The 16,059-nt window shown below is 37.8% G+C and overlaps 1 protein-coding gene across 2 annotated transcripts in view; it reads right to left on the bottom strand.

The window, feature by feature from the left end:
* Window positions 1–10,079: 10,079 nt before the first annotated feature.
* Window positions 10,080–16,059, bottom strand: part of srrm1 (serine/arginine repetitive matrix 1) — a 48,403-nt gene continuing 42,423 nt past the window's right edge. The window contains exons 12-18 of one of the 2 annotated variants that reach the window (XM_039740388.1): window positions 12,911–13,055; window positions 12,624–12,665; window positions 11,928–12,035; window positions 11,374–11,847; window positions 11,016–11,202; window positions 10,634–10,858; window positions 10,080–10,468 (exon numbers count right to left, since the gene is read on the bottom strand). In XM_039740388.1, the coding sequence (XP_039596322.1) occupies window positions 10,364–10,468; window positions 10,634–10,858; window positions 11,016–11,202; window positions 11,374–11,847; window positions 11,928–12,035; window positions 12,624–12,665; window positions 12,911–13,055 (1,286 nt within the window). In that variant the 3' untranslated portion in view covers window positions 10,080–10,363. The remainder of the gene's footprint in view (window positions 10,469–10,633; window positions 10,859–11,015; window positions 11,203–11,373; window positions 11,848–11,927; window positions 12,036–12,623; window positions 12,666–12,910; window positions 13,056–16,059) is intronic. The other variant, XM_039740389.1, reaches the window with a different exon arrangement.

Genomic DNA, 16,059 nt, shown 5'->3' with positions numbered 1-16,059 from the left:
GTAAACCTACACTTTAAATTAAGTTCATAGACAGGCTGCCGCTGGCGTTTGTAATTTAGTGCCTGCCCATATAAGGCCGTCCGTCAGCGGCAATCCAATAGCAAACTGCCACTAAATATTCACGGGTTAAGGACTGTGCTTATGCAGAGGAAGATGAGATGGTCAGGGTGGTGTTTGGTACAAACTCAGCGAAACTGCCAGAGAAAGTTTTAAGTGCCAGGACTAAGGTAACATTAAATACAGCCATGGACATAGCACGAGATGGCACCAGCACAGCTGGGAACCTTCGATGCATGTACACCGAAGCGGCTCACGTGAACTGGCGCAGTGCACAGATAAAAGCAACAGTTCCAAAGAGCTGAACAAAACCGAATTACACAATTGAAAAGGCAGCAAAAATATGAAGCGTCTGATACATACAAGCATATTCATAAATCCAAAACAAAGCACACGTTGGAAAAAGTCAATGTTCCGCTAAAGGAAGACAGTGTAAAAAAACCCGTGCATGCAGTGTGTCAGGTCTCAGATAAAGAAGAAGACGAGCTGTTTATTGATGCAGTAAGAAACGAATCGATGAATGAAACCTGTCATCTTTACAACGATTGACAAACACGGAATGTAACTTGAACACAACACATCCTACAAATACGAACCTGATTGAAAGAAATAATGATAATCAAATCCTTGATGACAGCAACACTCAGTAACACTCACAAAACAAATACTGTATATTGACAGTCATGTTACGTTATTTTTAAAATGTTCCCTTTTCTTTTCTAGCTTTTTAACACACTACTTCTCGCTGCGATACGGGTATATATATATGTATATATATATATCCCGATCTACATACTCGAATAATGGATACTTTATTCGCCATCAATGATTGTTTTGGTAAAGCCATACTCAGTGTATTCATTAGATGAGCGGTAAAAAGTAAGAGCGAGGGAGGATGACTTATTGAGGCATGCAGGCTGTAGTGCGTCAACTCTATCTGAATTGCGATCACATTTAAAAAATATATATTTTCAAGTTCTATTTAGTCCATATGTGTCAAACTCAAGGGCCACGGGCCACATCCGCCCGGCGTAATTATATCCGCCCCGAGATCATTTTATATACTGTATTATTGTTATTAATGGCCGGGTATATGAAGCGCTGGTAACACAATAAACTACAGATCCCATAATGCAGCGCTTCAGCTGCCTTGCCGAACACTTACGCGTTAATCAAGTCTAGCTTATGATGCTGCAAGTTATTGCGAAGCTAGCTCACACGATGCTGAAGAGAAAAGTTGATTCTGAAAATAGACCTTTAAAACCGATGGGAGGCTGAGTATATGTTTACTGAACCCGTGTGTCTCATTTGTGGAGCTAATGTGGCTGTAATTACAGAATTTAATCTAAGACGGCACTATGAGACAAAACATCAGGGTAACCTGAAAGACCTAATGCAATGCAGAAGATACAGAAAGCAGAAGAATTAAATAAGAATCTGACACTTCAGCGGACGTTTTACCGTGCACAATCACAAAGTGATTTCAAGTGAAGCTGCTTTTATGGGAGACACAAATGCACCAGTGCAACTTTGCCCCACTTTTCCTGTTGCCAAGTAATGTTAAACCAAGTCGTCACTACGGTGTTCCCAAATACGCACTTTGCTGATAAACTGAGCGCACTGAGTTTGCACGGCGCTTTGGTGACTTTGAAGAACAAAAAAAGTCCGTCTACATGCGGCTCGAACCTTGTGCATGTTTGGTAGCACATATCTGTGTGAGAAGCTCTTCTCAGTGATAAAGACTAACAAAACAGCACACAGGAGTCGCCTCACTGATGAGCACCTGCAATCCATCCTGAGAATCTCCACAACACAGAACCTCACACCAAACAGAAACGAACCTGTTGCCAAAAAAGATGCCAGGCGTCCAGCTCTAAAATGACATATGAGCAAAGACAACTGAATGATTTGATTTGTTATTGCTGAAAGGAACACATTTTATTTATATTTCCAGGTTTTGTTATGCAGCATGTTCATATTTGAATTTGTATAATTTTGACAGGATATATTTTTATGGAGAGCAAAATCTTTTGGGATATTTAAAATCTAAGTTTATTTTTTATATAAAATTACATAAGAGTAAAGAAATTTGAATGTTTGTTCTTTTAATGTTTACTGTATTTCTAACTTGTATAATTTAGACAGGATATATTTTTATGGAGAGCAAAATATTATAAGTTGTTTAAGGTTTGAGTTGATTTATTCACGAATAATATTCCTGTCTGTTTTTACCATTCCTACCAAAGATATTTCTGTCGACTAAATAAAAATTCCTTCTATTTAAAATTTAAATAGAACTTGAACAAATCGATAGTTCATAATATCCACGCAGACTTGAACGTAAGAGCGGGAGTTATCCGTTTTAACAAGCAGCGTATTGCACTGATACGAAATAGCTGTGTGTGTATATATGTGTGTGTATGTATATGTATATACACTCACCTAAAGGATTATTAGGAACACCTGTTCAATTTCTCATTAATGCAATTATCTAATCAACCAATCAAATGGCAGTTGCTTCAATGCATTTAGGGGTGTGGTCCTGGTCAAGACAATCTCCTGAACTCCAAACTGAATGTCAGAATGGGAAAGAAAGGTGATTTAAGCAATTTTGAGCGTGGCATGGTTGTTGGTGCCAGACGGGCCGGTCTGAGTATTTCACAATCTGCTCAGTTACTGGGATTTTCACACCCAACCATTTCTAGGGTTTACAAAGAATGATGTGAAAAGGGAAAAACATCCAGTATGCGGCAGTCCTGTGGGCAAAAATGCCTTGTTGATGCTAGAGGTCAGAGGAGAATGGGCCGACTGATTCAAGTTGATAGAAGAGCAACTTTGACTGAAATAACCACTCGTTACAACCGAGGTATGCAGCAAAGCATTTGTGAAGCCACAACACGCACAACCTTGAGGCAGATGGGCTACAACAACAGAAGACCCCACCGGGTACCACTCATCTCCACTACAAATAGGAAAAATAGGCTACAATTTGCACGAGCTCATCAAAATTGGACAGTTGAAGACTGGAAAAATGTTGCCTGGTCTGAGGAGTCTCGATTTCTGTTGGTGGAGTCAGAATTTGACGTAACCAGAATGAGAACATGGATCCATCATGCCTTGTTACCACTGTGCAGGCTGCTGGTGGTGGTGGTGTAATGGTGTGGCGGATGTTTTCTTGGCACACTTTAGGCCCCTTAGTGCCAATTTTGCATCATTTAAATGCCACCGGCTACCTGAGCATTGTTTCTGACCACGACCATCCCTTCATGACCACCATGTACCCATCCTTGGATGGCTACTTCCAGCAGGATAATGCACCATGTCACAAAGCTCAAATCATTTCAAATTGGTTTCTTGAACATGACAATGAGTTCACTGTACTAAAATGGCCCCCACAGTCACCAGATCTCAACCCAATAGAGCATCTTTGGGATGTGGTGGAACGGGAGCTTCGTGCCCAGGATGTGCATCCCACAAATCTCCATCAACTGCAAGATGCTATCCTATCAATATGGGCCAACATTTCTAAAGAATGCTTTCAGAACCTTGTTGAATCAATGCCACGTAGAATTAAGGCAGTTCTGAAGGCGAAAGGGGGTCAAACACCGTATAAGTATGGTGTTCCTAATGACCCATTAGGTGAGTGTATGTAGATATATATGTATGTATATATGTGTGTGTGTGTATATATATGTGTATATGTATAGATATGTATATATATGTTTGTGTGTGTGTGTAAATATATATGACAGCAATACTCATCACTCACAACAGTGACAAAACAATTACATTGACAATCATGTTACGTTATTTTCAAAATGTTTCCTTTTCTTTTTCATTGCTTCTTTAACACACTACTTCTCCGCTGCGAAGCGCGGGTATTTTGCTAGTCAATAATATTTTAGAATAAGCTCTTAAAACACTGAGGAAATAATTCTCTTTGCATTTCTTTTTTTTATCCACCTATTAAACTCATCAATTTATGTATTTTGACCAGCTTTAAGTTTTACTCCGTTGGCCATGCTCTCTTTCTCAGGGGTGGGGGTTGCGTTGATTTGTTTTCAGTCCTATTTTTTGTAAAAATTGATCTATCTGTATGGAATGATTACAATAAAATCAATAAAATTAGAAACAAAAAAAAATGATTACTGTCAGTTGTAACTGGTACTCAAGCAGTGATGGAACAGTTCTCCTTGTCTTGAGGTTCTCACATTTTCTTTTTTATCATAAGAAATTACTACCTGTTTATACTGTAGTAAAGAACAAGCCAATTCAATTCACTTTTGGCATTCTTGCTTTATAGATTTGCCACACACTTTAATTCACTACTGAATATTTGTGTGCATACAGACCCATTAAGAATGGCAGCAAAAGGTGGTCAAGTACAACATCCTTATTACTGAATGACGTGCATGTCTTTCTTGATGACCTATTGTCTCACATTCATCCCTTCGTTTATCATTCTGGTCTTCCTTAGAATTCACCATTTAGGGTATATCAGGCGAACAGCAGGTGCAAAGCTAGAAAAATTCTGTGTACAGCGCGCCCAGTGGACATTGCCTCATCCAGTGTCATTTTCTACCATGCTGCCCTCACTGCCTGAGCAGAAACATCAAGCATAAACCAGGCTTAGATGGGGGTTATGGCTACTGTATAAGCAGGCAGTCTTTAAAAGCAATGCCAAAGCTAAGACCATAAATGAAGAACTGGGTCTTTTGTTTTTTTATCAAATTGTGTTCGACTAGGAAAACACTGCATGGGCCAAAGATCCAAAAGTGTTAGTCCACAGGGCTTTGCAAATCTGTAGTTAGGTTGTCCAGGACTACCGATTCTGAAATTTTACTGACGGCTTAAGGGAGTCACTGAAGCAGCTAAAATATACTTGACAAATCCACTACTATGCAGCATGTCTCTCAGAAGTGAAAGTGTGAGGTTTTTTAATTTTAATATGCCAATTGGCTTAAATACCAGAACTATGGATCGGGACATTTACTACCATCTTTATATAAAGCAAACTTCTTCTCAAAATCACAAGTTCCAAGGCTACAAGGTAACCCTGGAAAGTAGGGTGTTAAGTAATACGAGGTGAGACACAAAATAAACTGGACTGGGCTCGGGGATTTCCTGGAAAACCATCTGGAGGTTGGCCAGATGTGAATCATATAACTATATCCCCTCCTACATGCCCTCGCAAACCGCCGAACGGCTAGGTATATCCTGTGAATAGCCCAGTCAGTATTTGCACAACAATCGCTAAATGAGTTGCCACAATGATGTCAGGTGAAAAAAATCAAACAGAGGATCAACATCAAGTTTCTCACAACGTTCTCTTTTTCCAAAAAGCAGTTTTTGACTAACAAAAACATTCCTGTCCTCGATCATCTTCCCTGTTTGCCCAATTTAGCTCCCTGTGATTGTTACTTGTTCCTGAAAATCAAAAGTGACCTGAAGGGAATGCATTTTTCTTCAATGGATGAAGTGAAGACAAAATGGGAAGCCTGTTGCAGAGCCTCAAGCAAGAAGACTTCCAGCAATGTTTCAATCAATGGAAGATGCATATGGAGGAACGGTGTAGAGATCGGGATGGGGAGTATATAGAAGGTGACAATGTTTAGAATGCTGTAATTCATCAATAAATACATATTTGTTTTTACCAATCCAGTTATTTTTGTGTCTCACCTCGTATATCACCAAGATTGTAAGGATTCTTAATATTTAACAGAAATCTCACAAAAACAAAGTTTTACATATCCACCTCCAATTTACGCGCTTCCTTTATGGGAAGATTTGTACCAAAGGTGTCTAAATATGAGGGGTGTTCAAAAATTTCCACACTTTTATATTTTCATTGGAAACAGTGAAGGTGGGAGTAGTAGTAATTGGTCACGTCCGAGTGTCATGTGACTAGTTCTCTCTGGCCAGCCTTCTGCCCTTGCAGTTTAGTACAAAGGTTGACACTGCAGTGAAGACGACAGCGTTGTGTCAGATGATTTTTGTGGGCAGGTGGTGTATCGGGAGCACAAATTCACCCCCACATGTGTGCTCAGTATAGGGATAAAGCTCTCTCTCTTAGAGTCATCCGAGTGGATTGAAATGTTTGAAAATGGCCATGCTAGTGTGATGGATGCAGAGCACGCCGGCTGTCCAGCTACAGCCACAAGGAATGAAAAAAGGACCCAGCAAACTGATTCACGATAACAGAAGAATTTTTTGCTGATGGCATAAAAAAAAGCTGGTATGACGGTGGGAAAATTGAATAGCAAAGGAAGAGGACTATGTAGGAAAGTGATGTAATTTTTTTTTTAAATTAAGACCGTTTAAAAAAAAAAAAAAAAAGTGTGAAAACTTTTTGAACATCCCTCATACATACTGAGAAATTATGAGCTTAAGATCCTACAACATTTCTACAGTTATGAGACGGAGGTTAAATATTTTATGGGTACTAATAGCCGGCAATAGTCACAGTGGAGCAATGTCAATTTATTAAACTGCCCGCAGCAACACATTGTGAGACAATCTGCAAAAAGTAAAAATGACAGATGCCCACAGAATACATTTGTCAGTAACAACCCTGCAAGACCCAAAAGCCAGCACCCCCCAACCAATAGTTTCCTAAACTAAGATTTAAAGGGAACACATCTGCATGAAACTGAACTTTACAAGTACACATTATCAAGTCACTATATAATTTTATTTTTCAAAAAAGAGTGGATGGATATCTTTGTCTTAAATGTGAATATGAGGCTAAAAGAATTTATATTTCAAACACTAAGGTAGACAGCATCATACAATGCTGACGCAGCATTGGCGAGAGGACATGCAGGTGACGTGTAACAGAACAAGATGCAGACGACAGAAAGATATGGAACAAGAAGGTCCACTGTGGCAACCCCAAATGGGAGCAGCAAAAAGAAAAAAAAAAAAAAATCAGTCTAATCTCAAATGCATTTCCTACAAGACAAAACCTTTACATAACTTTGAAAGATGCAAGTAGTCAGTGCTCACAAAAGCAAGAAAATTATTCTCTCATTCATTTTGATCATTATTAGCACATGTGGAGTAAAAAATTGTCTGCATTTTTTTTCTTGGGACAATAATTCACTCATACACAATGGGGTTCACAAACTAAAAGCTAAGAATTTAAGGCATTGCCTCGCCTTTACTGTCTGGTGTTCTTACTAGGGACATCCACTAACTTATCTAGCTCAGTAGGAAAGAAAAGGTTCTCAAAAAATTGGTTTCATTTTTCACTATAGTCTCCCAATAGCTCCATACACTTCATCCACTTTTCCTGCAATCACTTTAACACCTTTGAAGAAAAAAAACCCATCAAACCAGGAAGTCATCACTTGAAAACCGCTGTCCACTGCGAGATTTCTTCAAAGCTCTGAACAGGAAATAGTCTGAGGGAGCCAGGTGAGGACTGTAGGGTAGATGGTTCAACTGCTGGAACCTACATTCTTGGATGGCAGCCAGTGATTGACAAGACATGTGAACCAGGGCATTGACATGAAGCAGCAGCACACCTACTGCGAGTTTTCCTCCTCTTTTCTTCTTGACTCTCGCAAAGCGATCATTGCAATAGCATTACTCTTCCCGGGTTATGGTTGTCTTGTGTTGCATAAACTGCTGAAATAAGTATCCTTCAATATGCCAGAAGACAAATTGCCATGACTTTATCTGCACATTTTTCGGTCTTGAACTTTTTTGGGGAGCAGGAGAACTTGTGCTTCTACTGCATTTACTCCAATCTGGAGTCAGGATCTTTGGGATAGACCCAAGTCTCATCTCTAGCCACCAAACAATGAAAAAAAATTCACTTGGTCTTCACAGAGCATCTCCAAGTTGTCCTGCCAGCCCTGGACCCTCATGGCCTTCTGACATGGCATCAGCATTCTTGGAACCCATCTTGCACTGACCTTTGACATGTCCAACATTTCATTAATTATTTTCCAAACTACCTACCAAGATGCTCATTTCTTTAGCTATTTGAGAAACCTTAAATTTGTCTAACAAAATTAAATCCTCTACTTTCTTGCACATATCTGTAGAAATTGCTTCCACAGGCTGTCCGGTGTGAGGGTCATCTTCAAAGGAGTCTCAACCCCACATAAACTGCTATCTTTAAAATTTTACTTTGAAGAATGATGGGGCAGACTCGCCATAAACTGCAGTCATGTGTTCATGGATCTCCTTTGGCTTTTTTGCTTCTGTTGTGAGCAATTATCATTGAACAATGCTCAGAATCTATCATTTTCTTACTTGAATCAAACAAGGACTCTCCTGACATGTCTCTTGGAATGTTAGACTCGCATTGAGCCATAACTGTGCATGAGTAACCTTGATACATGTCCTAATATGCCCAGACTTGTTTCAATATGCTTGCTACTTTCTTGCTTAGGTAGATTATTAATTATTGAACACCCTTCGTAATTCACATTTTTCCAGCGGTGCAACTTGTGGTTTGCTATTTTTCTAAATTTCTTGTTTTATGATGTTTCGTTGAACAGTGCTATATATTGGTTTTCTGCATGTGTGCCAGTGCCATGTATTGGACTGACACAAGCTGTCTTTGTCTTATTACCACGTGAACCCGCAGTATTGCATTCTGCATGGCAAAGGTGTTTGCTTTAGTATCTGTTGCTTTTGTACTCTCAGGCATGTTTAATGTGAACTGAAAATACAGTGGGCTTTACTTGTATTGTAATCACAAATTGGCTCTGGTGAAAAATCTAGTGGACCCCTGCTGAAACTATTGGGGCACGGACACTAAAATGAACATTTAAAAAAGGTCACAATTTACCAGATTTACAAGTTTTCGATTAACCTCCGCCAACATCACTGCCTGTACTTGATTTATTATTGACAATGTGCATGTGATGATTGTAATTGGGGTGGGTGAGGAGTTATGAGAGGTTGTCTTTTGAGTTTGGACAATCTGGGGCCTGCTGAGACCTTAATTCTGCCTTGGAAGTACCATAATCTGTATTTTTAATTATAATGACAAAGCCTGTACTATTTTTATTTAACATAATATGCATTAAGTAGGCATACCTAATTATACAGTTGGAAGTACAGGGAATACATTTCACAACTACTTTAAGTATACTAACAAACAAGTACTTTTACTGAAGTAGAACGATCAACGGGGTTCTTCAACATTAGAATACATTTTTGCTGGTGTGTAGTGTTATAAGGGAAAACGCACTATTTCTTAAGTAAAATATTAAGAGTACTTCATTACTGAACTTATTCGAAGTATGTTGCTAAGTGTCAAAAATGGAACAAATTGGTAAAAGTGTAACGGAGAGTTCTTTTTTTTTAAATAGGTACTTAGATCTGAGAAAAGCAATGTTGGAATGTCACATTATATTTGAAGACCACTGTCTGTCAAGTGCATGTCTCACTGCACAATGCTTCATGCCATTAGCCTAGGAAAATCCTGAAACAGTTATGGACATCCAGGACATTAATGTTAATAAAACAGCTCCACCAATGCCTTCAATCATCAAACAGGCCATCTGCATATAGAATGAAATGGAGCTCAGATCTACCAGTTTTTCTGCAGTAACTAGATCTTAACCGAAACAACATTGGCAAGCATCCACTAGACAAGTTATCAACTGCTAACAAAAGACTTAAGTCATATTCATTCATGACAAGGACATCACTAAAGAATAACCAGAATTTGTAGTTTAAAGATACGGTTTGACCTTGGGAGACTGGCATGGCCTGTTAGATTGTTATGTTTTGAAAAGTACACCTTCTGGAAACATGCTGACTAATTAAGGTACAATCTAACATTTATTGAAGTCATTTTCAAGCACTAAAAATGTTTATCAAGACATCTATTTCAAATTACCCTTTCATTCCAAATGTTGCTTCACACACAACCAGAATACTGTATTCTGAAAACATCTTTCTTCAAATTCACATTAAACACACACACACACACAAAAAAACAAAACATATCAAGAACAAAGACTCAATCTATTAACTTAAAAATTTAATTCAAAACACAATGTGTGTATATATATATTTATAAAAAAGTTCAGGGTCAAAAGATGACAAGAGCAATAAATGTAATTACATTTGTATTAACTCCCACAGGCAAATAACACTGAAAAAATAAAACCGAATATTGGAACAAATGGAAAAACCCAATGTGCTCAACTGGCATTACTTAAAGTCATGGTTTTATGAAATAAAAAGTAATTCCCAAATCAAAAACAAACTGTACATTCTAGAGCGCAACCGGATTACAAGAACCTATTAACCAGTGGTGTTTTGGGCCCTTCATGGTTATTTATGACTGTGGAGATGACTGAGCCTTTCGCATAGATCGCAGAGCCTTTTCTCGAAGATGCTTTTCTAAATCATCAAGGTTGTCTTCTGCGTCAGTGTCTGAACCCTAAAAAAAATGAAAAATGAAAAATAAATACACACACACACACACACACACATATATATATTAAGAATGTTGTGTGTATTTATCAGGTATGTTAGTATTTAACACAAGGTAAGCAATTCAGATAGCATGCAAGAGCAGGATCTCATTCCACACTTTAACAATTACCTTTTTAAGATCTGGATCTGAATCAGCATCAGCATCAGCTTCAGCTTCAGGCTCAGGCTCAGGTAAAGAGGTTTCTGGGAAAACAGCAGCCACCCCAGCTGCTGCTGCAGCGGCTGCTGCCTTTTCCTTTTTATGTTTCTTGTGCTTCTTGTGTTTTTTGTCTTTTTTGTGCTTCTTGTCCTTTTTCTTCTTCTTTTTCTTTCCTCCAGCTTCTTGATCAGAATTCTGTACGAACAGCAAAATAAGACCCGTTTAAGATTTCTTGACACACTTTTGTACTGGTCAGTACAAGCGTAGTTTCCACCAAAGTAAAACATACACAAATTTATAATGAACAATTGTTACGTTTATCAGGAATAGTACAAAAAAAACATTTCTAAACCTTTGCAGGAGATGGACTACGAGATTCACTCTTAGCCTTTTTCACTGGTGGAGGTGGAGAACCTGTTGGTGATCGAGATCGACAAGCTGATGGTGCAACTGGTCTTTTCTTTCTAGAGGGATCAGGTGATCCAGATACAGATCTTGAGGGTATCCTATTTACAGCTGGAGGAGGACTAAGTGACTCCCTACAATAATTAAAACAAAGAAAACCTGGTGTAACATGTGCCAAAAATGTTTTGTATGGAGTGATCATTTAATCACTATCAGCAATACAATGTCAGAGCACGCATTTGAAAAACTAATAAGAATTGTAATCATTAGCAATAATTAAGATATGCTGCCAAAAAATCACCTACTTTATAGTCTTTTTAGGTTCCGGTGTCCTTGATACCCTTCTGATAGGTCTATTGCTTGGAGAAAGCGACTGCTGACGTCTTTGCTGTTGTGGTGAGCCTGAGGACCCTCGTCTTGGAGGTGGACTTCCAGATGCTCTAACATTTCTTCCTCTGGGAGCAGGGGATGGTGAGAGACGCTTACTGTGAACAGGAGGGGAACGTACTTCCCTTATCTGTCTGCTTACTGGAGGACTCCTCCTATGTCTAGGCGAAGGAGACCTCCTCTTTGGTGGAGGTGAAACCCTGCGCTTAGGTACGGGTGATCTGGAGGCACGGCGTTTGGGAGCTGGGGATGGAGAGGTTCGTCTTTTTGGAGGAGGAGTTACTGATCCTCTTCTTTTAGGTGGTGGTGGTGATGGAGAGTACCTCCTCTGAATTGGAGGAGAGTATCGTCTTGGTGATGGTGTACGTCTACGTGGTTGAGGTGAAGGCGATCTAGATTTAAAAATAATACATCAGTACTGTACCTACAGCAACAGGTTTTAGAGAAAGCAAAGTAGGTGATTAGTAATTGCCTGCGCCGAGGGGGAGGAGATGGAGTCCTTCTGCGTCGAGGAGGTGGAGGGGGAGATGGAGTGCGCCGTCGTCTTCCTTGAGGGGGAGGAGAAGGACTTCGTCGTCGTCTAAACAAAAAAAAAATATTGGTGGAGAAAAAAAAAAAATTAAAGTGATGGTTTACCTTCACAATAACAACATTTATATAAAACATTAGCAAAAAAGATGGTAACCATCTAAACCAGGTAATCACTAAATAGAACATTTAAACAAGCTATAACATCATCTTTTAAAATATTGATAATGTAATGTGTAAATTATACACCAGCTAAAGAAAAAAAAACCAATTTGATACCAGTACCAAACATATGTTCAATTCAACTGCATCTCTAAAACAAGTGTGTGCGACTGTGCACAGTGTTGCCTTGAAACAGATTGGTGTCTAGTCTAGAGGTTGTCCCTCCTTTGCACTCAATGCTGCTAGAATAGGCATCAGCACCCTACACTGGATAAGAGGGTTAGAAAAATAAATAAGAGTGGATATCTTGCTACCCAGTATTGCATGTTAAACAGACCCATATAAAAATTAGTTTAAAATGAACTCCAATAGGAAAAGGTGCGTCTCACACCCAGCTGTAGCTAAGATGTGTAAGGGATACTATGAGTATCTTCCTAAATCTAATATGCCTAACACAAAAATAGCTTGTCTAACCAACCTTTTAGCCAATGGAGACTGCCACCTCTTTCCAAGCGGCATCCTGGCAGCAAGAAAGAACAGAACCAACCATCACAACTAAGGTTCAACATCAGTATTATAGGTTTAGACAAAGGCTCTTATTGTTGGATGTTTATTTTTTTGGTCTTAGCGACAAAGTACTTTTTTTTTTTAAACTGTACAACTAACTCAAAACAAAATTCCAATAGATTCATTCATAGATGCTGTTGTCTGGCATGAAGTAAATGTTTTATTAACTAAATTACTGATAGTACAATCTAAAGCTACCTAGGGGATGCCTCTCTTGGCCGCCTCCTTGGAGAAGGAGAGACACTGTGCGAAACTGAATGGGGTCTTCGTCTTTTGATTTCTCCATTTCTTGCTCCTGACTTTTTAGGTCCTTCATCTTCAGAGGAGGAGGATGATCCAGTTTCTTTCAAAAAACACAAACAAAATGGATGAGAATCCCAATATAAAAAATACATTCAAACCGTATGGGAGGAATTATGACAAAAGAAAACATTTTGTCTGGTCCAGTTGGTTCATATATCCACATCATATAGCAGGTATACAATTTTAAGCAGCAATAACAAAAACTGTTACTATAATTCACATAATTAAAAAAAATTAACTGAAACCTATTTAGAGTCATTTATTAGTTTTTAAAATTCACATAATGTTCACAAGTTATTTTGCTGTGGAGTAGGAAGAACCAATTCACCAATAATTAGTTCATGTTTAGAGTAGGCTTACTGAGATAATGGTGGAAAAGAAACAGGAATTGGCTTTGTTTTTATATTAAAAGGTCCAAAACATTAGATTAATATGATGAAGTGATACTCTTATCAGCTGCTGATCTTTACTTAAAAAATATTTAATACGGAAGACTAGATCAATGAATTTGCCAATAAAAAAAAAAAACGTTAAGTTTTACAGTAATTAAGTTGTAGTCCTTTATGCAACATATTATGGCAGTTGAAATTGCACACTTGTCTTTTGCTACAAACGTTCTGTAAATACAGTGCAGCAAAGCAGACTTAACTCAAGAGGGAGCAAATTTGAATCAGTACGCTGTAAACTAAATATACAAGTTTCACTTTTTGAATGGAATTACTGAAATAAATCAACTTTGTCATATTCTAATTTTATGACCAGCACCTGTATACAAACTTACTATCTGTAAGTTGCTTTAAACAGAGACTAAACAGAATAACTCAAGTGATTCATATCAAAGACTAAAGCATATTTCACTGTACTATTATAATATTTTTAATTCACTGCTATGTTGCTTGTTATCATGAGTAAAGTAATATTAAATATATTAAAATTTTTCAATTATGCACAGACCTTTTATATTTGAAATAAGGGTAAACTCAGACTGATAAAAAAAAAAAAAAAAGCTTTTCTGCCAAATAAAACATTATCTGATATTATTCACACATTAATGAAGCAGTACTTTCTAGACAGATCTGCATCACACAAGTATGATACTGGTTAAGTTTTCCTAGGCTACTTTAAAGTACATTAACATGGGTTTTATAGCTTCTTCAGCCACAATATAAGCAAGATACTTATATACATTCACTCAATATACTGTACATTAAAGAAAATACAAATCTCTCTTTTACATCAGTTTGCAGGCAAACTTGTGATAAAAGGACTTAGCATTAAAATCAAAAATAAGTGCTATATCATTTGTATCTTCATATCTAGTAAGTTATTAGTCAATGATGGATTTGCACCTGGTTTAAATAATAAAATTGCTCATTAGGTTGACTTCTAGTTGGTAAAGTAAACTGTACTATTCAAACTTTAATTTGCTATACTAACAACATAGGAGAAAAATTGAACTTCAAAATCGGAAATAGGATTTAAAAGATAGATACATTTAATAAACACTACCTATTGATTTATGTAAATTTAAAGAATTGATGCCATTTAAGTAAAATGTATATCATGATTAATGCCAGTGAAGTTTTTTTATCTTCTATAAAACAGGCTTTAAAAAAATGTAAATAAGAAAAATGGTATTTGATAAACTTGGGAGTTCTGAAACAAAGAAAAGTTATATTAATAGTTCAAGGAAGACTGGAACTGCCCAGTTCACTTTGGTCCAAGTCTTCTACTTAGGCAGACACGTGCAAGCCCCTCACTGACACTTCAGCTAAAGTGTATGTTTTCCTCACAGGACCTGTCTTTGGAATGACGATTCATCATCTTACCAGATGTGACCCAGAAACTACAGGCAAAAGGCATCCATAGAAGTCTCAGTCTTACACAGTTTATGACTTTAATCAGTGAGCAAAAGAGCCATACCTCAAGTAACTACGGCAAAACACTGCACCAATTAAGAAAAAACTGGAACTACAGTATATATAACCAAGATACTAATGGCAAAATGTTTAAGCTCTTCATAACCATTAGAAGAAGTGCTCTCTGCCCATTTTCAGTAAGGCCTCAATGTTTACTCTAAAGTTACACCACCTATTGCTTTGGGCATGTCAATTAGAAAGGACAGGGAAACCCCTGCAGTACATGAATCTAGGACTACTTTACACTCTGGATCTGAATATCCACAGTAAAATACAAACCTAATGGAGAACACAAACTCACACATGTGGCTTGTATTAACTTACTGACAGCAAGAGCTTTACAGTCACGTTTTAGTAGTTGATTTACCCACAGTAATAGCATTTTACAGATAATTGTTTTCTGGATAAAGAATGTTCCATTATATGTGTGGTGGGCACATAAGCATCTTGTGCCAATATTTTGGGGTCTGCAATCAAAATATACACAGAAACCATAAAAAGGCATATTCTGTTTGAGTGTGGTTTGCACACACTTGAAAGCACACATTAAAATGCAGAGACTTTACAGTGTTGGACTGCTAGTGATCCAACACCCATTATTACAAAATTTCACTTTTAATGATCATTTATTTACCTAGTTTAGGTAGTAAACTGTTGTGGCTGAAAAAGATATGAGGTATACTTTGGGAAGGGCATCCAAACACACTACCTGACTCTCTATGATCTCCCGATCGAGAAATATAGCCTAGAAAAGCCTAAAAGGTTACCCACATCTTTGCCACACATTTAAAATGCTGAGGATTTAAGATTCTAGCCTTTTGTCTCATAAGACGACAAAGGCACTATAGTAAGCTGGAGTATCACTAACCCAACTAGCACTCTCACTGACACTACAAATCCACTGGCACTTGATGTCTGCATGTACATTGTTTCACATGCTTTTTCAAAGAAGACTTGCCCATATTTTCAATGTCAAAGTTCTTCATACAGTAACTACACACAGCCATAAGCCTGTATGAAAACCAATCTTTATAGTCAGGATTTTCCAACCATTTTAATTTAAACACACACTTTCCTGACATTTTGACTGCTCAATAAATCACAGTGTCAGGTCTAACGTGCATA

Source organism: Polypterus senegalus, chromosome 17 (assembly GCF_016835505.1).
Source record: "Polypterus senegalus isolate Bchr_013 chromosome 17, ASM1683550v1, whole genome shotgun sequence".
In the NCBI taxonomy this organism is placed as follows: Eukaryota; Metazoa; Chordata; class Cladistia; order Polypteriformes; family Polypteridae; genus Polypterus; species Polypterus senegalus.
The sequence above is the reverse complement of the archived record's forward strand: the minus strand, read 5'-3'. Positions and strand labels throughout refer to the sequence as shown.